Genomic DNA, 27,694 nt, shown 5'->3' on the forward strand with positions numbered 1-27,694 from the left:
AACAGGGTTTCACTGAGTTGCAAAGGGCCTCACTAAGTAGCTAAGCTGTCTGTGAATTGCGATCCTCTCATCTGAGCCTCCCAAGTACTGGGATTACAAGCATGCACCACTATGCCTAACTCCAATTTTTTTTACACAATAATTCTTCATTGATTGGTTTAATCAAATGTCTGGTATATCCACAACTAGATTTTAAGAGTTCCTTTATTCGAGCCGGGCATGGTGGCGCACGCTTGTAATCCCCCGCGCTTGGGAGGCTGAGACAGGAGGATCACACAGGTTCGAAGCCAGCCTCAGCTACTTAGTGAGGCTCTCAGCAACTTAGTGAGACCCTGTTTCTATAGCATTTGTGTGTGTGTGTGTGTGTGTGTGTGTGTGTGTGTGTGTGGTACTGGGGGTGGAACCCAGAGGCTTTCTATCTCCAGGCTATACTCACAGACCTATTTTATATTTTATTTGGAAACAGGGTCTTACTAAGTTGCTGAGAGCCTCACTAAGTAGCTGAGGCTGGCTTCGAACCTGTGCGATCCTCCTGTCTCAGCCTCCCAAGCACGGGGATTACAAGCATGCTTATAAAGTAGTTCTGGGAGTATAGCCCAGAGGTATAAAGCCTCTGGGTTCCACCCCCAGTACCATAAAAAAAAAAAAAGTTCCTTCATTCGGCAGGAAAAACTTTTTTTTTCTTGCGGTACTGGAGATGGAACACAGGGGCATTTTACCTCTGAGCTACACCTGTAGCCCTATTTTTTAGTCTTTTTAAAATTTTTGAAACAGGGTCTCACTGAGTTGCAAAGGGCAAAGGGCCTCACTAAGTAGCTGAGGCTTTCCGTAACCGGGAACCATGATCTTTTCGGTCTCAGCCTCCCGAATGCTGGGATTACAAGTGCGCGCCACACCCGGCGGAAAAACATTTTTTGTGCTTCGGTTTCACTTTTTTGTATTTGTACTTTCTCTCATAGTCAATTTCTTTTTAAAGATTTAGATTTTGTAATACAGTTTCCATTAAATCAGCAGTGCTTGATCCAGTCTTGTCTCTGAATAGCTTTATTTTAAGCACTATTTGGTCCAGGTAAAATGCATAGAACCTGAGCACTTGGAACTCCAGCCGGGCCAGCTTGAGGCACCAGGAGTAACTGCCCTTTCTTTGAATATTTGTGTTCACATTTGCTGTCTTTGGTCACACTTAAAAAACTGGATCTAATTTTTGATGAAATGCGAACTCTTCTGCTAACCAGTGGAAGTCGGCTGTTTTTTAAGAACTCTTATTTTGAAAATGAACATTACTTTAATCTGGCCACTGTGTTCTGCTTTTTCAGAGTTAATTCGAAACAGAGCAAAACTCTAAGGATTACTTCAATACAAACAATTTATTCTTCAGGATTTTTCTCTAGTAGATGAACTCTCTTGACCCTTACACAGAAAAATATGGTCTCTCTGGGTTCCCAGCTCATGTTGTCGGTAACGTGGTACAATCCCCAGGGCTATCGCTAGGAAAAGGAAGCAAAACACTTACCACAGCGGGACCTGGCCAGACACCTGCCTCAGAGGACCGCAAAATTTAGGGTGAGAGACAAAGGTATCATTAAATAATTGCTAACTAAATAACTCATGATACAGTTGTGCTTTACATATTTAACAGTTAAAAAAAATTGAGATAAGTGCCAGGCATGGCGGTACACATCTGTAATCCCAGTGCTTGGGAGGTTGACACAGGAGGATTGCAGGTTCACAGCCACCCTCAGCAACTTAGTGAGGCCACCTGCAACTTGGTAAGACCCTGTTTCAAAAAAATAAAAAAATAGCCAGGTGTGGTGGCACACGCTTGTAATCCCAGCATTCAGGAGGCTGAGACCAAAGGATCGCGGTTCGTGGACAGCCTCTGCTACTTAGTGAGGCCCTCTCCAACTCAGTGAGACCTGGTTTCAAAATAAAGAATAAAAAAAAAAATAGGGCAGGAGGTGTACCTCAGAGGTCAAATGCCCCTGGGTTCCATCCCCAACCCCCCCACACACAATTAATAAAAATTTTTTAAAATAAAAAAATAAGGTTGTAGGGATGTAGCTCAGGGGTAGAATGCTCCTGGGTTGCATCCCCAGTACTACCAAAAAAGAGAGGACTGGAAGTGTAGCCTGGAGATTGAACATTCCTGGGTTTGGCCGGGCGTGGTGGCGCACGCTTGTAATCCCTGCGCTTGGGAGGCGGAGACAGGAGAATCATGCAGGTTTGAAGCCAGCCTCTCTGGCTCTCTGGCTTAAGAGATCCCGTTTAAAAAAAAAAACAAAAACGTATATATATATGTGTGTGTGTGTGTGTGTGTGTGTGTGTGTGTGTGTGTGTGTGTGTGAATGTACCCTGGAGGTAGAACCCCAGTACCACCAAAAAAAAAAAAAAAAAAAAAAGAACATCCCTGCATCCCTGGGTTCAATCTCCAGTACCACCACCACCAAAACAAACAAAAACCCCAGGGGGGCTGGGAGTGCAGCTCCCTGAGTTCAATCCCCAGTACTACTACTACTATTCCTAATAATAATGATAATAATTTTTTTTTTTTGCGGTACTGGGGATGGAACCCAGGGGCATTCCACCTCCGAGATATACCCCCAGCCCTATTTTTTATTCTTTCTTTTGAAACAGGGTCTCACTGAGTTGCAAAGGACCTCACTAAGTAGCTGAGGCTGTCCGTGAGCCACGATCCTCCTGGAGAGCCTCCTGTCTCAGCCTCCCAAATGCTGGGATTACAACTGTGCTACCACACCCGGCTCAATAATAATAATTTTTTTAAAAGAACAAGAAAAAAGCTGTGAGATCAGTGGGAAGGATTTATTCTTGTGGGGAGGAAGAATGATGAAAATTGAGAAAGACTTCACAGAGGTTGTGATTTCTGAAATGGACTTTGAAGGATGAGTAAGAATTTACCAGGTCTGGGGTGGAGCCCAGGGCATTGGACCTCCGAGCCACACCCCCTGCCCTATTTTTTATTCTTTATTTTGAAACCGGGTCTCACTGAGTTGCAGAGGGCCTCACTAACACACCACATGTTAACAATGTAAGTACATGCAAAGTAGTTTGTAAATTCTTCTAAATCTCAGAAATAACGGAGCCTGGAGGACGCAACTTTCACTTAAGTGGATGAGTTTCTTAAGGGCTAAACCAGCTCTGTTCTATTGCCCAGCACTGATTGGTGCTTAAAGTAAGATGCTTATCGGCCGGGCGTGGTGGCGCACGCCTATAATCCCCACGCTTGGGAGGCAGAGACAGGAGGATCGCGCTGGCTTAAGAGACCCTGTTTCCAAAAATAAAAAAAAAATAGGCCTGGGAGTGTAGCCTGGATATAGAAGGGCTTCCAGGAACCCCAGTACCACCACCACCACCAAAAAAAAAAAAAAAAAAAAAAAAGGCCTGAAATAAGGACAAGGGGTGGGATGATGCGCAGTCCAGTGTCACTCCTGCTGGACGCAGAGAGAACTTCGGGTGACGTGAGGGGAGTGGAGAAGCAGGTGGGGCCAGAATTCAGAAGGCCTTGGACACGAGCCTGGGGGTGAGACTCACTCCTACTGGCCGTCCACCCACAGAAGGCCTTGGAGCCCTCTGCTAGCCAGTAGGTGGGATGGGCACTATCCTTTGCTCCTCCACTAGGCCCACTATTTCTTCCTGCTCCTCTGACCCACTTAGTTCCACACAGATCCAGGTATGCCTCGGGGTTCAAGTTTCTGAAAACCGTTAGGATTTGGAGGCAGATGATATTTTCCAGAAGGGGTTTCATATTCTCTGTGTGTCACTGTCCATTAAGGCAAATGGCACTGATGCTTTGCACTTGGGTCAGTTGGGTCTGTTCTCTCCTCAAGGAAAGAAGATTAGATGATATTTCTAAGTTTCAAACTAGTTCCTCAGTATTTGTAATCACCATGGAATGAGTGTAAGACCTGGTTAGTGATCTAGATGCCTAGGTAAAGGCAGAGCTGAGACCAAGCCTCAGGTCTTCTGACTCCAGATCTAGTTCTCTTTTCGGCTGTGTCCAGCGCCTGGCTCTGCCTGTCTATTTATATTTGGCTGCCTCAAACTCACAGGGTCCTGATGGAGAGCTAGTACTAAAGGAAGGTTGTGTCCTCAGAATGGAATTCTGCTGTGCCTCCGGCAAGTCAGCATAATTTTATGTCTCTGATACCTCCTCTTCTTCCAACGAGATCTGGAAGGAGTCTTGAGGGCAGGGTATGGTGACAGGCAGCCTCCTGCAGTTGACTGGCCAGGAAGACTCTCCAGAGCCAGAGGACAAAGTGTCTTTTCTTAGCAGTGAGACTTCTGTCTTTGGAGCTGTTCAAGCTGAGAAACGATGTTCCCAGGAGGGGTTCTGCTCAAAAAGTGCTTTCTAAACGGAAGAGTTAGCCGGGTTCTGAGATTCCATGGTTTTTGGTTTCTGTACATTTTCCCCCCTAATACTTGTTCAGCTGAGCTGACAAGGCAGTGTTAAGAACCAGCAGAGCAGTGTTAGGAATTATTATCTGGGCCAGCGTGATGGTGCACACCTGTAATTCTAGTACTTGGGAGGCTGAGATAGGAGGATCACAGATTTAAGACTAGTCTCAGCAACTCAGAGAGACTCAGCAACCTACTGAGACCCTGTTTCAAAACAAGACATAAAAAATAGGGCTGGGGATGTAGCTCAGAGGTAGAATATCTCTGGGTTCAACTTCCAGTACCAAAAATAATAAATAAATAGCCGGGCGTGGTGGTTCACGCTTGTAATCCCAGCTCTTGGGAGGCTGAGACAGGAGGATCACACAGGTTCGAAGCCAGTCTCAGCTACTTAGCGAGACCCTGTTTCCAAATAAAGTATACAATAGGTCTGGGAGTATAGCCCGGAGGTAGAAAAGCCCCTGGGTTCCATCCCCAGTACCACAAAATAAATAATAAATAAGTACATGCATGCATACATACATACATACATACATACATACATAAGGGCTACCTCTGGGTTCAATACCCAGTATCACAAACAAGCAAACAAACAAAAAAAAAGGTCTAAGGTGTCAGTGGGGCAAATGTTGCGGATTACTAATAATAACCACTACCGTTTGCTGCTTACCTATAATCACCAGCACTTTACATACGAAATTATCTTGTTTAAGTAAATCTAAACTTGTGGGAGGTATGTTGTTCATGATATCTACTTAGGTGAAGACAGAGAAGTTTAAAATGTTGTCCAAGAGTCTCTCAGAGACAGAGCCTTCGTTCCCTATAGGCTTATCAGATTGCAGAAAAAAATGTATTTCTGCTTTTCTTTTTCTTCAGTTGGCGTGCCTAGCTTGCTCCACACCAAGACAAGGGAGAGCTTGGGGGTTCAGTTTGCCGCCTCCGGGGGGACAGCAAGGGAGATCAGCCGTCAGAAGGCTGCCAGGTCAGGAGGGCGGGCCTGGCGTGGGTGGGACCAGGCAGTGGGCGTGTCCGTGGGCGGACCCCGGGGACGGGCGTGTCCAAGTGTGGGTGGGCCCGGCGATTGGGCGTGTTCGGAATGTGGGCGGGGCCAGAGGGCGCCCACAGCCGGAAGTGGCCCCGTGGGCGGAGACAAACTGGACACCAAGGCCCTGACGCTGTGTCCCCGGCTCCGAGGGCAGCGGCCTTCTCCGCAGCAGAATTCCCCCGCCCGCCGTGCTCTCGCCGCCGCTGCCGCCCTGGACGATGGTGCCTCGCCTGCTGCTGCGCGCCTGGCCCCGGGGCCCTGCCCTCGGCCCCGGAGCCCCCTGTCGGCCCCTCAGCGCCGGCCCCGGGCCTGCCCAGTACTTGCAGCACAGCATCGTGCCCACCATGCACTACCAGGACAGCCTGCCCAGGTGAGCCCGGCCCCGCCGCCAGCCCAGGATGGGCCCAGCCCGACTCCGCTGGCTCGGGACTACAGGACCTGCTTCCGCCCCAGTCCCCTACTTTGGAGGCAGCCACATCCCCCAGTCTGGAAGTACTGTGACTTTCGGAATCGCCAGCCCAGAACCCTGGAACCCTCTAGTTCTCTTCCAGAATCTTCCCATCGTCCTCTGATTCCCAGATTCTCCTTAGTGAACCCTTCCCACTAACCTGACTTCCAACCAGATATCCTGAGTTCCTCACATTTCTCCTTGGAAAATGTTCTACCTGCGTTTATACCACCCACACCACTCTAACCCCTACCGCTGGGGTGCATGGGTGGTACTTCAAGCGTTCCTCCCTAATAGGGGTAGGCAATTCCTGACACTAATATTGGTTACCCTCCCTCAGCTTCTCCCAGGACTGCACCTTCTTTACCCACAACCCAGAATGCTCAGCCTCACTCCTCATCTCTCCAGTACCTTGTTTTTTTTTATGCCCCATCAATCCCACAAGCACACCCCTCATGTTCACTCTTACCCTCAACTTACCCTCCACCCAAGTCCATCCTAAGTTCTATGTCCAGTCTTTACCCAGAAGCTTCTCACCCCCACCAAACCCTCCTCAGCACCTCTCGCTTCAGGTTCTTTCCTTTAAAATGTTCCTCCCTCGCCTGCTTCATCCCCTGTAACTTGAGCCCAACCTCAATACTCCTCCCAAACTCCATCTTACTCAAATTGGATGCAGGACTCTCCCACATTCTCACTACCCTTCACCTTAAGCTACCCCTGCCCTCTGAAATATTTCACCCCGAATCTACTTCCTCTATCGAAGTAGCCTTAATCTTCCTTAAATCTGGCTTTCAGTTTTCCTTCTTTTTTTTTTTTTTTTGGTGGTACTGGGGTTCCTGGAAGCCCTTCTTCCTCCGGGCTACACTCCCAGACCTATTTTATATTTTTGAAACAGGGTCTCTTACGCCAGCGCGGCTGGCTTCGAACCTGTGCGATCCTCCTGTCTCCGCCTCCCAAGCGCGGGGATTACAAGCGTGCGCCACCACGCCTGGCTTTTTTTTTTTTTTTTTTTTTTTTGACTCCCAGCCTTCCTCTAACTTGTCAGGTCTCCTCCAGTATTAGAAATTTTCTTCACTTTCTAAAACCAAACCTAAACTGTGTTCTCTGCTCATTCACCATTTAGTTCCTGGAGCCAACTTCCAAATTTGTCTCAGAGCCCTTCTCCCTCACCAGAGTGCCACAAGGCATCCCCAGGCCAGAGCTGCTTCTTCAAGAACAGCTTTATAGCAGAGGCCTTGCCCTCGGCACAGGACTGCTGCCTTTCTCCACCCAGGAGTTCCATTTAGCCTAGCCTTATCCCTGCCCACCCTGGCCTTTCAGGAAGATCATCCAAGGGTGATTCTTGTGAAATTACAGTGTGCAAACATCTAAGACAAATGAAAATGAGATTATCTGGATTTGACGGGAGGGGGAGGGAATAAAGGGTGTGTGTGGATAAGCCTGGGACCTGCCTTCTCCTCCTCAGCCTGTGTGTCTGAGCTACGTCAGTATGTGGGGGAAAGGTGAGGACTGACAGCCCTGTCTTCACTTGCCAAGCTCAGAGTCATGGTCATTGACTTTCAGGCAGGCCTGGGCCACACCCAGGTTTAAAATCAGAGGATATTTCTGCAGTTCAGCCTTGAAAAGCTGAAAAGACTAAGATTGTTTATTCTAGCCCCATCCACAGCACAAAAATCTGTAGAAATCTAGAAGTACAAACAACCACCCATCACCCATTAAGCAGCCAGTTTCCTCAGGTCTCCATTACCTCACCTATAAAGTGGGAGTTAGGTGAGAGATGAAATTCTTTGAGTCTGAGATTCTGGGTGAGTAAAATGTATTGTCTTTGACGCTCATATTGATGTCACGGTGGGAAGCCCTCACTTTGAAGTCTGGTAGGACTTACTTTAAGACTCTATATATTTACAACTCTTTAGCTGTAATTTTGGGCAATTCAGTTTAATGTAGAGCCATAGTACCTGTGAAGTCAGAATGGCCACATGCAACTCCTGGAGCTGATGTAGAGATGACACTGAGATAAGATGTCAGAGATAGGGAAACCTACCAGTCATTTCCTCCCTCTAACTGATCTATCAGTGACCCATCACTGCTGCCTTTTAACCAGGTGGCCTTTGACTCTCACTAGGAACCTTTGCACTGTCATTTGAGTGTGTGTGTGTGTGTGTGTTACTGGGGATTGAACCCAGAGGCATTCTACCTCCAAACTACACCCCCAGCCACATTTAATTTTTATTTTGAAATGATCTAAGTTGCTGAGAGTCTTACTACTTGCTAAGGCTGTCCTCAAACCTGCAAGTCGCCTGTCTCAGCCTCTCAAGTACTAGGATTTACAGGCATGTGCCAACATGCCCAGGTCATTTGCTTGTTTTATAAGGTTTTTTTTTCCTCTTGGTTTTTTTCCCCTGTGAGAATATGACAAATAATACATAACATAAACTTTACCATTTTAAACATTCTTAGGTGTATACTTCAGCTAGATTTTTTTTTTGTATGTGTGTACTTGGGATTGAACCCAGGAGCATTCTACCTCTGAACTACAGCCCCATCCCTTTTATTAGTTTTGTTTTGTTTTTGTTTTGAAATAGAGTCTCACTAGGTTGCTGAGAGTCTAGCTAAGTTGCTGAGGCTGATTTTGAACCTGTGATCCTCCTGTGTCAACATGAGATTACAGGCCATTATCAGGCCCCAAGTTAGGTCTGTGGTTTTTCTTAATCTATTGTTTTTCTTAATCCTTGATCACTTTAGGTGATAACTGGTAACACCAGTTATCACCTAAAAACTTAAGAAAAACCACAGACCGAATCCATGAGGGAGGCAGGAGAGGCAGATTCCAGAGTGTGAGACAGAGGTGGAAGCAGTAATGTTCTGGGTCCCAAAGGCATGTCTTTCACATCGATCATCTTGACTTCCAGAATAATTTTATCCCCAAGCAATGCTGCATACACTCTCCCAGATCTGGGTTTGATCCCCAGAACAGTAAAAACAAACATAAAGCTCTCCCAAACCTGCTCTCCTCAAACCCATCCCATCCCATCCCTCCTGCCACCCTTTGTAACCATTAATCTCCCTACCTTCTAGAAAGTGACTTAATATTTGAACGCAGGTTTGTCTAATTTCACAGCTTGTACTTTTCCCAGCTATCTCCCAGGGCCTAAGCAAGAATATGTCTATAGGTGGCAGGATCGTGCTCTTTCAATGATCTCTTTCACTGCATGTTTGGAGGAGACCCTGAAGTTCAAAACTATTGTCACAGGAGTCAACGGAGGGACTCTACAGCCAGAAGAGGGCAGAGGACCCAGCATTGAGAAAACATGTGCATTTAGGATGAAAGACATAGTGAGGGAGAGACACATGAGAGGACGTCAGACCCAGGGGGCAGGTGGAGAGAATCTCTGTCTTCCACAGGATCTCAGTTTCAAGCATCCATTAAGGATCACACAGTCAGATGGAGAGAGACATAAATAAATGCCACTGAGGTGACAGAGAAAGATCTAGGGTGCTGGGGTTGTCCCCAAAGTTTACGTATTGGAAACCGCATCCCCATGCAATAGCACTGAGAGGTTGGACCTTCACAAAGTGGTTAGGTCTTGAGAGCTCTGCCCTCATGAATGGATTAATATTGTTATCAAGAGGGTGGGTTTTATTTGAAAGTAAGTTTGGAGCTGAGCGTGGTGGCGCATGCTTGTAATCCCAGCATTCATCCCAGCATTCGGGAGGCTGAGACAGAGGATTAGGTTTGAGGCCAGCCTTAGCTACTTAGTGAAGTCCTTTGCAACTTAGTGAGACCCTGTTTCCAAATAAAGAATAAAAAAATAGGGCCGGGGGTGTGCCTGGGAGGTATAACGCCCCTGGGTTCCATCCCTAGTACCACTGTTGGGGATGGCAGTTTGAGGACAGCCTCAGCTACTACTTAGGCCTTTTGCAACTTAGTGAGGCTCTGTTTCAAAATAAATAAATAAATAAATAAATGTAAGGCCCCGCTCAACCATATGATGCCTTCTGCCATGCTATGATGCAACAAGAAAACCCTCATGATGTGTTGGCCACTTGATCTCAGACTTCTCATCCTCCCAAACCATAAGAAATAAATTTCTTTTCTTTACAGATGACTCAGTCTCTGGTATTCTGTTATAGCAGCATAAAACAGACTAAGGGGGTAAAACAGGAGTAATCAATTCATTGGACACCTATTAAAGGCCTTCTCTGTGGCAACAGAGGTCAGGGAAGGGGTTTTAGAGGAAGAACCGTGAGTACGGAGGCCCCTCTCTATACATGCCACCACCACAAGAGCCAGTTCTGTGCACTTCTTCCCGGGTCTGCACTCAGTGATAGAGTGTTGGTAGTTTGAAACTGGCCACAGTGGGAGTACTGATACATCACAGAAATCAGTAAATACTACAGTTCACGCTTGATCCATCCTCCTCCTCTCCTTGGGTTGGATAATGAGAGTAGGAATGATAATGAGATGAAGATAAGGGAGAAGGTGGTATGACTTGGTCTGTGTGAGTCCAGAGACTATGAACTTAGCCTCACATGTTACATGTGCTAGATGAGATTGGAAGTTGATAGGTGCATTTCAGATCTCTCTGTGAGGTGATTCTCTCCAACTCTAGCACAGAAATGGAATAATAATTACCACCTATAATTTATAATAATTTGCCGCCTATATGCATATAATTAGCAATTAACTGGCAAAGTTGGATCCAAGCCTAGGTTTGATTATAAATCTCATTCTTTTTCCAATGTGCCAATAGTTCTTTGTGTGTGTGTGTGGTACTGGGGGTGGAACCCAGACGCTTTCTACCTCCAGGCTGTACTCCCAGACCTATTTTATACTTTATTTGGAAACAGGGTCTCACTAAGTTGCTGAGAGCCTCACTAAGTAGCTGAGGCTGGATTCAAACCTGTGCGATCCTCCAGTCTCAGCCTCCCAAGCGCGGGGATTACAAGCGTGCGCCACCAGGCCTGGCTTCGCCAATAGTTCTTATACTTTTTGATTTCACAGATCAGTGAAATTAGAGGGGGAAATACTTCTATCAGTATTTTCTTAAAAGGAAGGATTTAAGCCAGGCATGGTGGCACACGCTTGTAATCCCAGCATTTGGGAGGCTGAGACAAGAGGATCGTGGTTTGAGGACAGCCTCAGCTACTACTTAGTGAGGCCCTATGAAACTCAGTGAGACCCTGTTTCAAAATAAAGAATAAAAAATAGGGCTGGGGGTGTAGCTCGGAAGTAGAATGCCCCTGGGTTCCATCCCCAGTACCACAAAAAAAATTTTTTTAAGGGAGGATTTAATGACCCTCAAAAATACATAATCTAAGCTGAGTGTGGTGGCACACACTTGTAATCCCAGCATTCAGGAGGCTGAAACAGGAGGGTCGTGGTTCGTGGACAGCCTCCGCTACTTAGGCCCTTTGTAACTCAATGAGACCCTGTTTCAAAATAAGGAATAAAATATAGGGCTCGAGGTAGAATGCCCCTGAGTTCCATCCCCAGTACTGCAAAATAATAATAATTAATAATAATAATAATAATAGAATTAGGAATATTTATTTATTTATTTATTTTAGTACTAGAGATTGATCCCAGGGCTTTCTACCTCCATGCTACACTACCCCAGCACTTTTATTTTTTGTTTTGAAACAGGGTGTTGCTAAGTATAGGGTGTTGCTAAGTATCTCAGGGCCTGACTAAATTGCTGAGGCTGGCCTCAAGCCTGCAATCCTCCTGTCTCAACCTTGCAAGTACTGGGATTACAGGCATAAGCCACCAAGCCCAGCTCAGGCCAGACGTAAATGAAGCAAATTTAGCTTTGTGAACAGCTCGTTACACTGCCCATATATTTCTCATTTCATCGTGAGCCAGTAACTTCACAGTCATGGCCACTGTCTGCCAGGTATTAAGTAATCTCATGATGTGATCCATATTGCTATATGGCATTTACATGAACATATTTGATAGAAGGCAAAAATAGAGACCTAAATATTCATTAAGCCAGGCGCGGTGTTGCACACCTGTAATACCAACACTGGGGAGGCTGAGACAGGTGGATTCCAGGCTTGAGGACAGCCTCAGCAATATAGTAAGACTCTCAGCAACCTGGCTAGACTTTGTTTCAAAAACAAAAACAAAAACAAACAAACAAACAAAGAACCAGGCATAGTGGCACACACTTGTAATTCCAGTACTTTGGAGAATGAGACAGGAGGATAGCAGGTTCATAGTCAGCTTTGGCAACTTAGTGAGGCCATCAGCAACTTAGTGTTTCCAAATAAGAAATAAAATCAGGCTGGGGGTGTAGGTCAGAAGTAGAATTCGCTTGGGTTCAATCCTCAGTGCCATAAAAAAAATAAATAAAGCCTGGGTTGTAGCTTAGAGGTAGGATGCCCCTGGGGTTCAATCCCTGGTATCACAAAAATAAATAAATAAATATTCATTAAGTTACCATTATTATATCTTATAGAAAACATGGATTTTGTATCCATGATAACACTTTTTATGTATAGTCTATGCTACCTCATCTTAGGTCTCTCTGGGAAATTTAATTTCTATTATATTAGTAACTCAAACATAAGTCATCACTCTGAAAATTTGCTACCCCACTAAAGAGACATAAGTCTGGAGTTAATACTTTTGAAGTTTTAAATAAGGGATTGTTTGTCAAATTGTCATTGTCTCTAATTTAGAATTTTCCTGAAGATAAACTTTTATTAATATCCTTAGTGTCAATACAAAGTCCTAAGATTTTTTTTTTTTTTTCAGTACTGGGGATGGAACCTCGGGGCATTCTACCTCTGAGCAACACCCCCAGCCCTATTTTTATGTATTTATGTATTTATATATTTATTTGCAGTACTGAGGATGGAACCCAGGGGCATTCTACCTCCTAGTTACACTCCCAGCCCTATTTTTTATTTTGAAACGGGGTCTCACTGAGTTGCAAAGGGCCTCACTAAGTAGCTGAGGCTGTCCATGAACTGCGATCCTCCTGTCTCAGCCTCCCAACTGCTGGATTTATAAGTGTGAGCCACCTTACCTGGCTGTCCTGAGAAATTTAAGTAGACAACTTTCTCTAATATTAGGTTGTGTTAAGGGTTTTCTGTGTAAATGTAAGGGTAGTTACAGTGTTACATTGTTTTGAATAGTACTTAGGGCATTAGTTTACAATGGTTGTAAATAATTCAAATTTATTTTTAATATCATGTAATGGATAAACATGCATTGAAAAATAAGTGGAAGAACCACAGAATATCTTAAACTAAACTCTTTTTTTTTTTTTTTTTTTTTTTGGTGGTACTGGGGTTCCTGGAAGCCCTTCTACCTCCGGGCTACACTCCCAGACCCATTTTTACATTTTTATTTGGAAACAGGGTCTCCTAAGCCAGCGCACGCGGCTGGCTTCGAACCTGCGCGATCCTCCTGTCTCTGCCTCCCAAGCGTGGGGATTACAAGCGTGCGCCACCACGCCCGGCTTAAACTAAACTCTTAAACTATGCTTTGTGGTTAAGGTTTCAGTTTTCCTAAGTGACTGATACCTCTGGGTATTTTGCATATATTGGTGCTAGTTTTGAGTTGCCAGAGGTAACCTAGTAACTACTGTTGTTTTAATACTAGGGTATTTCTCTTTCAGTAAGAGTATTGAGATGTAAGAAAATACACCTCACCTCCTGCCCGTGCTTTTTCAGTTGACCCTGGACCAGTAACTCACCACCATAGGCATCGCTGGGAAGCTCCTGGTAGAGATGTGATGCGTGGGCAAGCTGTTGTTCCTGCTACTTAAGCAATGAGCGTCCGGTGTTTCTGAGTAGGATTCCTGGTGGCATGGCATGGCTTGGCGTTCAGTTTCTACCTTTCAGTGAATAGTCCCCAAGTTAGGCTGGCTTTTTGATAGATCTGTGTTATACTCTTACATGATTCCCTGTTGTAAAATGCACAAGAGAATTTTTAAAACGAAACCCTTTTCTGTTTATCTCAATAGAGAAAAATACAGTTGTTCAACCTAAGGGTAGGATTCAATCAATGCCAATACAGTATTAGCATAGGAACTGTCACCAAGGCCAGGAAATAGGAATACTTGGCGGTGGTCTCTGATTTCCCATATTGAATTATTATTAAAAATGATTATGTTCTTATTTTACTTAAAATCATAGTTATAAATTTCAGGTGCAATGGTTCATGCCTGTAATCTTAATAACTCTGGAGGCTGAGGCAGAAAGACTGCAAATTTGAGAGTAGCTAAGGAGACCCTGTCTCATAGTAAAAAATAAAGAGGGTTGGGGCATAACTCAGTGGTAGAGTACCTATGGGTTCAACCCCTCATACTGAAAAAAAAAGGTAGAGTATTCATTGATACATTAGTAAATTCATTAATTCTATTTTTGTGTTTGCCGTGTGTGTGTGTGTGTGTGTGTGTGTGTGTGTGTGTGTGTGTGTGTGTTGCTGGGGATCAGACCCACGACTTCATACTTGAGCCAATGTGTGCCAGGCAAGCCTTCTACGTGAGCCCAGCCCCAGCTCCATCCTTCAGTTCTGTTTTGTCAGGGGCCTCCCTTTGTTGCTGTTGTGTGGAGGGAAATTATCAGTAATTAGTTTATTGCTTTGCCTGTGAAGTTAATTAACCTCTTCCACATATTGTCAGCCTCACACTGACCTCGCTTTCTTTCCAGGCTGCCTATTCCCAAGCTCGAAGACACCATTAGGAGATACCTCAGTGCACAGAAGCCGCTCTTGGATGACAGCCAGTTCAGGTAAACACTGAGAAGCCCTGACGACCGTGGCTGGGTGGCTCAGAAGTGCCTGCTGGCATATACGGAGGACCACACTTCAGGCAGCATTGACTTGGTTGGGTCCCTGGAGCCTACCTAGGTTATGCATTTGCAAGTACAGGAGATAGATTTTCATTCATAGAGGACTGACCAAGCCTTGAGGTGAGAGTCCCTCTCACCAGACTCAGCAGGAGATGGCTGATAAGCCCAATGCCACACTTGTACTTTATCCTGGCAGCTGTGCCTGGGAGGCCTGCTGGCACTGGTTCTTTGCAGAGGGCATATGTGCCTGATAGGGAGGCCCGTTGAGGACCAAATGGCAGGCCAGAAGTTTGCCTTGTCGAGCATGTTTATGGGGCTGGATGATGCGCCTCCCATATTTATGCTCTTTTAAAAACCTCAGAATGTGACTTTATTGGAAATAAGGTTATCACAAATGTAGTATGTTAAGATGAGGTCCTATTGGAGTAAAGTAGGTCCTTAATCCAGTATGACTGATGTTCTTATAAGAAGAGTAGAAGAGACACAGGGACAGCCATGTGAGCTTAGTGTTGGCATCAAAAAGGGACACCAAGATTACTGGCAACACCAGAACCTAAGAGTAGGGCCCAGAGCAGATTCTCCCCTAGAGTCTTAGAGATACGGTTCTGTTGATGTCTTGATTTTGTATTCTAGCTTCCCGAACTATGAGAGAATAAATTTCTGTTGCTTTAAGCACCATCTATTTTGTGGTAGTTTGTTATAGCAGGCCTAGGAAACTAATACAGTATAAATTCAGAAATAATATTGGAGCTGGGCATGGTGACATACCCTTGTAATCCCAGCATTTGGGAGGCTGAGACAGAAGGATCGGGGTTCTTGGCCAGCCTCAACTACTTAGTGAGGCCCTCTACAACTCGGTGAGACTCTGCTTCAAAATAAAGAATAAAAAATAGGGCTGGGGGCCGGGCGTGGTGGCGCATGCTTGTATTGTAATCCCAGTACAACAGGAGGGTTGTACAGGTTTGAGGCTAGCCTCAGCTGCTTAGTGAGGATCTCAGCAACTTAGTGAGACCCTGTTTCCAAAAAAAGTATAAAATAGGTCTCGGAGTATAGCCTGGAAGTAGAAAAGCCCCTGGGTTCCACCCATAGTAACACACACACACACACACACACACACACACACACACACACACACACACAATAGGGCAGAGGGCGTAGCTCAGAGGTAGAATGCCCCTGGGTTCTGTCCCTAGTACTACAAAATAAATAGATAAATAAATAACATTGGATATTGTCAAAAAGTGGGTTGCATTAAGCTTTTATAGCCTAGTATTGTTCAGTATTATTTTTCCAAAATGGAAATTTTTTGCCAAGCATGGTGGTGCGTGCCTGTAATCCCAGTATTTGGGAGGCTGAGACAGGAGGACATAGGTTCACGGCCAGTGTCAGCAAGTAGTGAGATTTTCATCAGCCTAGTGAGACTGTTTCAAAATAAAAATAAAGTAGGGCTGGGTATGTAGCTTAGAGGTAAATTCTCCTGGATTCAATCCCCCATATAAAATGTGTGTGTGCACACATACACACCACCCCACCCCACCACACCCCCAAAACTAAATGGGAATTTTTGGTACAGTTAACTGACATTGCCATTCAAATCAGAATGGATAGTAACAAGCAGATGAACTCTGGTTTTAAATATTCCTTGTTAGTCATTTGAAGTTTCTCTTAATATGATAATAAATTAATAGCTACCACTTACTGAGTATTATGTTTTAGACTTTATGTAAGGTGGTGTTATTATCTCTCATTTACTCATCAAGAGGCTGAGACTCAGAGAGCTTGAGTAACATGCAAAATCACAGTTTGAAAGTGATGGAGCTAGGATTCAAACTTAGCTCTTTTTTTGTTTTTTGTGGTTTTCTGTGTGTGTGTGTGTGTGTGTGTGTGTGTGTGTGTGTGTGTGTGTGTGTTTTAATTGGTGTTACTGGGGTTCCTAGAAACCCTTCTACCTCCGGGCTACACTCCCAGACCTTTTTTTTTTTTTTTTTTAAACAGGGTCTCTTAAGCCAGCTGAGGCTGGCTTCGAACCTGCGCGATACCCCTGTCTCCGCCTCCCAAGCGCGGGGATTACAAGCGTGCGCCACCACAGCTGGCTAAACTTAGCTCTTTTTGACTCCAAAGCTTATGTCCTTTCCTCTATGCCAAACTACTTCCTGGAGTTCAGATTATTTTGTGAGCTATTGATTAATCGTCCTCATCTCCTAGGTCTATCTGTTTTGACTGATTCCTGTCCTTCTATTCACAGGTACTTTCTAATCTTATCCCCAAGTTCTAGGGATATGCTGTTGGGGACCCAAAGCTCCCTATATGAATTCTTGGCCGTGAACCTAAAAATTATGTATTTCCTACTATGGTTTAATTCTGTCTTTTCTTGAACATTTCAGGAAAACAGAACAGTTTTCTAAGAATTTTGAAAATGGGATTGGAAAAGAATTGCACAATGAGCTGGTTGCTCAGGACAAGCAGAATAAACACACAAGCTACATTTCAGGTAGGTGGGCTGTGCTGTGGGCACAACTTTTCCCCAGACTCTCCCATAGTGGAAAATAAGGCACCTTTCTCCTGCTCTGGTCTCAGGGATGTTTTCCGTGAGAGCAGCATTGAAGCAACACCCCCGGCTTCCTGAAAGAACTATGAAGGCAGCGTGAGTTGCTCTTCCACTAAGGTGCAGACTGGGGCCCATGCGCTGGAGCAGTGACTTGCCTTCTCTGTAGGTCGATGGCGATGGAACCTAATAGGGGCCAGTCTGAAGAGGATGGCTAGCTGCCCTCTCTAGCCTCCTCTCCCATGACTCTCCCTGATACACTTCACACTTCCAATCTGAACTCGAGAGTTCCCTGAACCTACTAGCCTTCCATTCTTCTAGGTCTTTATCCAAGTTCTTCCCACTTCCTTTTTTTTTTTTTTTTCCCCTTAGTTTGGCAGTACTGGGGACTGAACCCAGGAGCGTTCTGTCTCTGAACTTCATTCCCAGCTCTTTTTAAAAAATCTTATTTTAGCAGGGTGTGGTGGCACACACTTGTAATCCCAGTACTTGGGAGTCTGAGACAGGAAGATTTGCAGCCAGCCTCAGCTACTTAGTGAGGCCCTCTGCAACTTAGTGAGACCTTGTTTTAAAATAAAGAATAAAGCCGGGCGTGGTGGCACACACTTGTAATCCCCGCGGTTGGGAGGTGGAGGGAGGATTGCGCAGGTTCGAAGCCAGCTGTGCTGGCTTAAGAGACCCTGTTTCCAAAAAATAAAAAAAGTATAAAATAGGTCTGGGACTGTAGCCCAGAGGTAGAAGGGCTTCCAGGAACCCCAGTACCACCAAAAAAATAAAAAAATAAAATAATAATAATAATAATAATAATAATAATAATAAATAAGTAAATAAAATAAAGAATAAAAAATAGGGCTGGGAGCCGGGCATGGTGGCGCATGCTTATAATCCCAGCATTTGGGAGGCTGAGACCAGAGGATCACGGTTTGCAGACAGCCTCAGCTACTTAGGCCCTCTGCAACTTAGTGAGACCCTGTTTCATAATAAAGAATAAAAAAAAAAAAATAGGGCAGGGGGTGTAGCTTAGAGGTCGAATGCCCCTGGGTTCCATCCCTAGACCTGCAAAAAAAAAAATTATAAACATATATTACTGTGTCTTGTTTTTTTTTTAGTTTTAGTCATTATCAATTGACATCTATTATTATAATTTGGCAGTCTTTTATATTCCCTCACAATGTATAAAATCACACCCTTCCTAGCCCTTCATTTTTCCAGTTATTTATAATTTTTGTTAACTGAATATCTCATTTTGACTATTATGATCATACAAATGCTATTGTCAGCTGAGTCATATAGTATACTGGGACTACTTTTCCTTTCCTATACAAACATTTTTCTCTGAAGTTGATATTCTTACCCTTTCTTTCGTGTGTGTTTGTGTGTGTGTGTGTTACTGGGAATGGGACCTATGGGCTTTCTACCTCAGGGCTACATTCCCAGACCTGTTTTTTGTCTTTTTATTTGGAAACAGGGCCTCACTAAATTGCTGAGTCTCACTAAGTAGCTGAGGCTGGCTTCGAACCTGCGTGATCCTCCTGCCTGTCTCCCACATACTGGGATTACGAGCATGTGCCACCACGCCGGCTCATCCTTTCTTTTGTTTAATAACTTATCCCTATGCTTCTCCCAAGCCATCTGAATCTCCTCTGAATGTCTGAGAGCACATTAGCTACTCTGTTAATTTGGTCTTTTGATGAAGTTTCTTTCAGAACTTCTGGCTTGCTCTGGGCGGATCTGTGAACTCTTGGCCTGCGGTGAAGTTCCCGGGATAGTTCAACATGAGCTGGGGCGTCTCTGCATTTTTCTCCTGTTGAGATTCCTATTTCCTGGATTTCACATTTTCCCCTTTCTTAGCTTCTAGTTTACTTTCTCAGAACACACATTCCCTTTATTGTCCTGATGCAGAATACAAAAAGCAAAAGTTTTAAAACCACTTTCATGCTTTAGTGGTAACTTGTGTTGCTATTTTGGAAATAATTTTCCCACAGAATTTTGAAGGCTGTGCTCCATTGTGTTAGCTTCCAGTGTTACTGTTGCTAGGTCTTCTGTTATTCTTAGTCTTGATCCTATGATGGTTTCCTTTGTCTCAGGAAGCTTTTAGAAATTTCTCTGTGTCCCCTATGTTCTAAAAATTTAGATAAGGTGTTTTTGTGTGGGTCAGTTCATGACCATTTTGCTGTATTTCTTTTTTCTTTTCTTTCTTTTTTTTTTTTTGTGGTACTGGGGATGGAACCCAGGGGTATTCTACCTTCGAATTATACCCCCAGCCCTATTTTTTATTCTTTATTTTGAAACAGGGTTTCTCTGAGTTGCAGAGGGCCTCACTAAGTAGCTGAGGCTGGCTGTGAACCATGATCCTCCTGTCTCAGCCTCCCAAATGCTGGGATTATAAGCGTGTGCCACCATGCCCGGCCTGCATTAACTTTTTAATGATGTTCCCCCCCCCCTTTCTTTCAGGCCCCTGGTTTGATATGTATTTAACTGCTCGAGATTCCATTGTTCTGAACTTTAATCCATTTATGGCCTTCAATCCTGACCCCAAATCTGAGTACAATGACCAGCTCACCCGGGCCACCAACATGACTGTTTCTGCCGTCCGGTTTCTGAAGACACTCCGGGCTGGCCTTCTGGAGCCAGAAGTGTTCCACTTGAACCCTGCCAAAAGTGACACTAAGACCTTTAAGAGACTCATACGCTTTGTGCCTTCCTCTCTGTCCTGGTATGGGGCCTACTTGGTCAATGCATATCCCCTGGACATGTCCCAGTATTTTCGCCTTTTCAATTCAACTCGTTTACCCAAACTCAATCGGGATGAACTCTTCACTGACGAAAAGGCCAGACACCTCCTTGTACTAAGAAAAGGACATTTCTATGTCTTTGATGTCTTGGATCGAGATGGGAACATTGTAAACCCCTCAGAAATCCAGGCACATCTGAAGTACATTCTTGCAGACAGCAGCCCCGCGCCCGAGTTCCCTCTGTCATACCTGACCAGTGAGAACCGAGACGTCTGGGCAGAGCTCAGGCAGAAGCTGGCACGTGGCGGCAATGAGGAGACCCTGAGGAAGGTGGACTCCGCTGTGTTCTGCCTCTGCCTAGACGACTTCCCCGTCAAGGACCTCGTCCACTTGTCCCACACTATGCTGCACGGCGATGGCACGAACCGCTGGTTTGATAAGTCCTTTAACCTCATCGTAGCCAAGGATGGCACGGCCGCAGTCCACTTTGAGCACGCCTGGGGCGATGGTGTGGCCGTGCTCAGGTTTTTCAATGAAGTGTTTAAAGACAGCACTCAGGCCCCTGCCATCACTCCCCAGAGCCAGCCAGCCATCACCAACTCTTCTGCTTCTGTGCAAAAACTCAGCTTCCAGCTGGACAGTGCCTTAAAGGCCGGCATCACTGCTGCTAAGGAAAAGTTTGATGCCACCATGAAGACCCTCAACATCGACTGTGTGCAGTTTCAGAGAGGAGGCAAAGAATTCCTGAAGAAGCAGAAGCTGAGCCCAGACGCCGTGGCCCAGCTGGCCTTCCAGATGGCCTTCTTGCGGCAGTATGGGCAGACGGTGGCCACCTACGAGTCCTGCAGCACAGCAGCGTTCAAGCACGGCCGCACTGAGACCATCCGCCCTGCCTCAGTCTTCACGAAGAGGTGCTCTGAGGCCTTCGTCAGGGAGCCTGCCAAGCACAGTGCCGGCGAGCTGCAGCAGATGATGGCCGAGTGCTCCAAGTACCACGGCCAGCTGACCAAGGAGGCGGCAATGGGTGAGGCCTCAGTAACACTCCACCCACAGCCGAGTTCACCTGCCAGCTCCCCAACTGAGGTTTTCTTGCCCTCGCAGTCTGTAGCCAGACCAGCCACTAGGGATCAGAATGTTCTTGTGTCCTGAGCAGGGATGGGGAAATACATCTAACTTTCCCCTCATTTAAGGTCACTTTCAATTGTGACTCATGTTTCTCTTTTCTATCATTTATTGCTTGTTAGATTTGACTTTGGGGTATTATTGGAGGTTAAACCCAGAGACATTCTACCTCCAAGCTATAACTCCAGCTCTATTTTTATTTTGAAACAGGGTCTTATTAAGTTTCTGAGGGACTTGCTAATTTCCTGGGGCTGGCCTCAAACCTATGACCTGTCTCAGCCTCCCAAGTACTAGGATTTACTAGAATTACAGGTATGCACCACTTCTGGCTTACACTCACTTTTGACAGTTGAGGATTTGTAAGCCCCCAGACCCTGTTACTTCCACCTCAGATCCCTAAAAATAGGTCATTTCAAGCCGGGCATGGTGGCACACACTTGTAATCCCTGGATTACATAGGATTGCATAGGCTTTTTTTTTGTTTTTTTTGGTGGTACTGGGGTTCCTGGAAGCCCTTCTATCTCCGGGATACACTCCCAGACCTATTTTTACATTTTTATTTGGAAACAGGGTCTCCTAAGCCAGCACGCGTGGCTGGCTTCGAACCTGTGCTATCCTCCTGTCTCCGCCTCCCAAGCGCGGGGATTACAAGCGTGCACCACCACGCCCGGCATGGATTGCATAGGTTTGAAGCTAGCCTCAGCTACTTAGTGAGGCTCTCAGCAACTTAGTGAGACCCTGTTTCCAAATAAAGTATAAAATAGGTCTAGGAGTATAGCCCGGAGGTAGAAAGCCTCTGGGTTCCACTCCCAGTACTGCCAAAAAAAAAAAAAAAAAAAAAAAGTCATTTCAGAAGCTCTTCCCAAGGTTTTTTTTTTTTTTTGGGGGGGGTAGGGTACTGGGAATTGAATTCAGGGTGTTCTGCCTATGAACTATATACCCAGCCCTATTTTCTTTTTTGTTTTGAAACTTTCTCGTGAGGTTGCTGTGAGTTTCACTACATTGCTGAGGCTGTCTTCAAACCTGCACTCCTCCTGTCTTAGCCTCCAAGTACTGGAATTATGAGCATGCACTGCCACGCCCAGCCTCTTCCCAAGTGTGAGCACAGTCTTTCTTTACCTCTTTGTGATAAAAATTCACGTGATAAAGTCCTGGAAAGAGCATGATAGATCTTATAGTCCAGTGCTTTCAAGTAGCTATAAAGTCCTGGGACTGGAAGGGACCTCCAAGACCCAATGTTTTCCTACTCCATTTTATAGGTAGGAAATTGAGGTCACTGGCCGTGTTACACAGCAAATGCAACTGAGTAGGCAGCTGAGATTAGAACCTGGTCCTGGATCCCTCGTGTTCTGTTCCACTGGTTCAGTCTTGTCTTTTACATATGAATTGGACTTGGGGTTTTGTCTTTTTATTTATTTATTTTCGGTGGTGCTAGGGCTTGAACTCAGGGCCTTTTGTGCATGCTGAGCACATACTTACCACTGAGCTACAGCCACAACTTATCTTAGTTTTTGAGTCCATAGCTTTCTTCAACTATTAACTTAACCTTTGACTAAACTGATTCAGAATTTTTTGAAGAATAATTTTATTCTAGGCTCATTTTTAGCTCAGCTGTTAACAGCTGGGAAGTATTATTAAAATAATGTAAAATATTCTGGAATAAGCTGCTCCAAAGGTTGGTGAGCTGGAGGTATACCTGCAGAGGTAGACAGGCCCGTGTTTTTCTCTCCAGGGACTTTCTGTCACAGATGGGAGGGTCACATAAGGTCCTTTTCAGTTCTGAGATTCTTAGACTCCTGGTTTCCCATTTTGTCTCTGACAGGCCAGGGCTTTGACCGACACTTGTTTGCTCTGCGGTGCCTGGCAGCAGCCAAAGGGATCACCCTGCCCGAGATCTACCTGGACCCTGCATACAGGCAGATAAATCACAACATCCTGTCTACCAGCACGCTGAGCAGCCCAGCAGTGAACCTCGGCGGCTTTGCACCTGTGGTCCCTGATGGTTTTGGCATTGGGTATGCTGTTCACGACAACTGGATAGGCTGCAACGTCTCTTCCTACCCAGGACGCAATGCCCGGGAGTTCCTCCAGTGCGTTGAGAAGTCCTTAGAAGACATGTTTGATGCCTTAGAGGGCAAATCTATCAAGACTTAGCTTCTGGGTGGGGGAGGGTCAAGGCCCCACTGCTTCCCCATCATGAAAACGGGGCCCCATGTGGTGCTGTTCTGTGCCTAACAAAGCTAGTCATGATGCAAGATCATGGTGTCGAAGCTAAACACATCATTTCTGAGTGGGACTAGATCACAGCTAAAGATAATGCGAGATTTCAGTTTTAAGATCCATCGATCAGGAGATGAGGTTCGGAAAAATAACTCAGGTTTATTTATTGTTTAAGCAGAAATAAAATTTAATTGTTGCTTAGAAGTGGTTTCTATTATTATTATTAGTGTGTGTGTGTGTGTGTGTGTGTGTGTGTGTGTGTGTGTGTGTATTTTTAACCTAATTTCCTAATCTCCACAAAGAACCTTCTGGCAGTAAGTTCCCACTGGCTCCTGGCGATATAGGAAGTATGGAAAGCACTGTTTCATCTTCACAGATGCCAACTGTTTAAAAAAACCCAGTAACATTCTACCTTCAAGCTATACCCCTATTCCTATCTCATCTTTTTAATTCTTTAATTTTGTTTCGGTACTGGGGATGGAACTCAGGGGCCTTCTACCTCTGAACTACACCCCTAGCCCGATTTTTTATTCTTTATCTTGAAACAGGGCTTCATTGAGTTGCAAAGGGCCTAAGTAGCTGAGGCTGTTTGCGAACCACAATCCTCCCATCTCAGCCTCCCAAATGCTAGGATTACAAGCGAGTGCCACCATGCCCAGCTCCAGCTTTAAAAATTTTTTTTTATTGGTGCATTGTAGTCATACATCTTAATAGAGTGCAAGATGGTAGAGGCATAGCCAAGCATTTTGTAGGCTGGTTACAAATTGCTTTCAATATGTTGTCACTTAATCCTCTTTACAATTCTTAAGGAGTGGGGATATCACAAGGATTAACTTTAAGCACATAGCTAGAGCCTAATGTGTGTCCTGCTGCTGCTCGGTAGTGTCTGCTTCTCCTCCTCCACTGTCTAGTGAGGTACTGACCTCACTTGAACAGCAAGGTCCCCTCCTGTTAGCTCTTAATACCAACTCCTCGACTGAGTGTTACAGGGCTGATCCTTGATGCTTATATTCAGGGTGCGTGTGCTGGGCACACTGGCCTGTCTCTGCTCAGCATTCTTCTCTACAGCTCCATTTTTCTGTCTTGTCTTGGAGTCATATGATGAAGGGTTCTAGCAGGGTTAGCTATGATGTCCAGCCCTGTTTATATTTTATTTTGAGACAGTGACTAAGTTGCACAGGCTGCCTTTGAATTAGTGATCCTCCTGCCTCGGCCTCCTGAGCAGCCAGGATTATAGTTGTGTGCCACTGTGCCCAGTTCATCCGTCTTTTTAAATCATAAACATTTTGCAGGGCATGGTGGTGCACACTTGTAATGACATGCTTGGTTCGAAGTCAGCCTCGCTGGCTTAAGAGACCCTGTTTCCAAATAAAATATAAAATAGGTCTGGGAGTGTAGCCCTGAGATAGAAGGGTTCCATCCTCAGAATCACCAAAATAAATAAATCACAAACATTTTGATGAGTTTGAACTGGTATCTCATTGTGGTTATTAGCTAGCTTATGTTTTAAGTTGGACCATCCCAAACAGTTATTAATCCTTCTTTATTTCTTGCTGCCATAACACTATCAGAGATATGGCTGTGTGTGTTGCTGGGGATGGAACCCAGGGACATTCCGCCATTCTACCTCTGAGCTACACCCTAAGCCCTATTTTTTATTCTTTATTTTGAAACAAGATCCCACTGAATTGCCAAGGGCCTCGCTAAGTAGCTGAACCGGGAACCCTCCTGTCTCAGCCTCCCACATGCTGAGATTACAAGAGTGTGCCAGCATGCCCGGCTAGCCCATTTATAACAAACAGAAATCCATTGGCTCATAGATCTACAGGCAGAGGGTGACAGTATCTGGTGTGGCCTTCCTGCTGCATCTTCACGAGGGGGAAGGTGAAAGGGCACAAGGGAACCGAACTTACTCTTTTTAGGGGGAATGCTAGGGATTGAATGCAGGGGTGTTCTACTTCTGAGCTACACCCACAGCCCTATTTTATTTTGAAACAGGGTCTCACCAAGTTGCTGAGGCTGGCTTTGGACCTGTCATTCTCTTGTCTCAGCTTCCCAGGCATGAATTGCTTTTGATAGACGAACTCCTACTTACCTTTGGGGAAGTATTTTTTGGTTGCTATTCTAATTGGCCTACTTTTTGAATTATGCTTGTTAGTAGCATACTGAAATACATTTGATTTCTGAATATTGACCTTAAATCCAGCACTTGTTAGTTCTTTTGGACTTAACTGAAAAATCTATGGAAAACTGAGTTGTTTCTTCCTTTTCTATCTCTTTTTACTTTCTATTATCTGGTCATGCCATAAGAAACAGAAGCAGTGATGGGAGTCCTTATTGTACCTTGACACTGAATGTATTCTTCAAACATTTCCTCACTTTTTATTTATTTTATTTTTCGGTGCTTATGGGGGGGTACTGGGGGTGGAACCCAGGGGCTTTCTACCTCTGGGCTACTCTCCCAGACCTATTTTATACTTTATTTGGAAATGGTCTCACTAAGTTGCTGAGAGCCTCACTAAGTAGCTGAGGCTGGCTTTGAATCTGTGCGATCCTCCTGTCTCAGCCTCCCAAGCGTGGGGATTACAAGCGTGCGCCGATAGCCCAGCAGCTATTTCCTCATTTTTTAAACATGGCACTTGCTATAGATTTTCTGTAGATATCCATTGTGAGGTAATGGTTGTACCCTTTTATTCCTAGTTTGCTAAGAACCTGATGTGAAAGGGATTTTGAATTTTACTAAACAGCTTTTCTGCATTTTTTTTTTTTTTTTTGTGGTATGAGATATTGAACTCAGGAGCATTATACTTCTATGCTACACACCCAGCCCTACTTTATTTTTTTATTTTGAAACAGGTCTCACTAAATTACTGAGGCCTGAACCTTTGACCCTCCTGTCTCAGCCTCCCACGTACTGGGATTACAGGCATGAGCCATCTTTTCTACGTCTCTTGACAATCTAGTTCATTTTCCTTTTAATTTGTTCATAACTCCTTGGGTTCCCCTACCTATCCTGAAAGATGACAAAGTAATTTAAAATATAAAGAAAATCTTGAGATCCCTTTAGTGTTTGACTTTATGAACTTAACACAAATTAGTTGGTACAGAGACTAAAAACAAGAAAGGCGGCTTCTTCAGCCCATTATTTCCTCTATTACTTGCTTCTAGGCAAGGTGGGGACTAGACCCAGTGGGTGGGAGCCGGCTGAGGGAAAACTAAAGCCCTGATGTCAGGTGTAGGAGATTCTGGGAAGCAGGGAATGCAGGGGACCTAGAAGACACAATATAGTGGCCAGACTTGAAAGGGAGGAAGGCGAACACCTCCTACCACCCCTGACATGATAGCTTTGTCTGAAACCAGGGGATCCAGTTCCCCACAACCAGCCTGGAAGTGGGCACTTACCTACTCTTAGAAAGTAGAAAACATGGGAACTAATTTGTTCTTTCAAGAAATTTCAGGCTCCAGCAAAACACTGAAGAAACAAGGTCTACGTTGATAGGTATTCCAAATGGACATCTTCATTGCCTAGAAATGCACTGAACAACCTTGTCTGTTGTGTGGGGATCAGAATCCAGGAAGCAGGCCTAGGAGAGTTAGCAGGTTGTGACCAGTCTCCACAACTCCAAAGTGTTGCCTGCAGGTAAAGGAACACCTAAGTGTGGCCATAAGAGTGAAAAACAGGAAAAGGAGCAGGAAGGCAGAGGACATTCTAGGGAGCAGAGAGGCTGACTCAGAACAGGAGGAACTTTCATGTTGAGTCTCTTTATTGCTGGGGGTGACCCTGCATAGCAAGTGAGCAGACCTGAAGACTATCAGTCCTAAGAGCAGATACATGCCAGGGGTGAGAGCTGACCTCTGACACCACCTAAGAGGTGCCTGGGTTCACGTGGGAACCGCGCTGGCCCAAGCAGTGCTTTGGCTGAGGACTGGAGGCGCCTGGCACCATCCCATAGGTTCCCTGCCCTTTGTGCCACTGGACTGTCATCCTCTGGATTGACCTGCCCACGTTCCCTGACCTGCAGAGCCCTCAGAAATGCGTGCTCCCGCACCTCTTGCAAATGGGATCCAGTGCAGGGCTTTAAACAGTGGGAAGGTGCAGAAAGCAGTCAAAGACCTCCGACGTGAATTCTTGTTTGTGGAAGAGGGGTGCTCTCAGCTCTGCCTTCATGTATCAGTGTGGCATGAACTGGGGCTTTATTGGTGGGGCTTGGGAACCGTGACAGAGCCCAGCATGCGCACCGTGAGGGCTTGGCACAGCCGCCAGGAGTGAGGGGCAAGGGCACCTGCTCCGTGCCTGCTGCTGCTTGGGGCACTTTGTCTCTTCTCAGTTCTCTAGGGCAAGTGTGCAGGAAGAGGGC

At 45.2% G+C, this 27,694-nt stretch overlaps 1 protein-coding gene across 1 annotated transcript; it reads left to right on the plus strand.

The window, feature by feature from the left end:
* Positions 1 to 5,655: 5,655 nt before the first annotated feature.
* CPT2 (carnitine palmitoyltransferase 2) lies at positions 5,656 to 23,270 on the plus strand (the record flags this gene model as incomplete). The annotated part of the gene is made up of 5 exons (XM_080691163.1): positions 5,656 to 5,828; positions 14,574 to 14,654; positions 17,099 to 17,205; positions 19,714 to 21,018; positions 22,939 to 23,270. The coding sequence occupies exons 1-5, from the start codon at positions 5,677 to 5,679 to the stop codon at positions 23,268 to 23,270; spliced, it is 1,977 nt and encodes a 658-aa protein (XP_080547289.1). The 5' UTR covers positions 5,656 to 5,676.
* Between the last annotated feature and the right edge of the window lie 4,424 nt (positions 23,271 to 27,694).

This window comes from Muscardinus avellanarius (assembly GCF_963383645.1).
Source record: "Muscardinus avellanarius genome assembly, chromosome: 3".
Lineage (NCBI taxonomy): Eukaryota > Metazoa > Chordata > Mammalia > Rodentia > Gliridae > Muscardinus > Muscardinus avellanarius.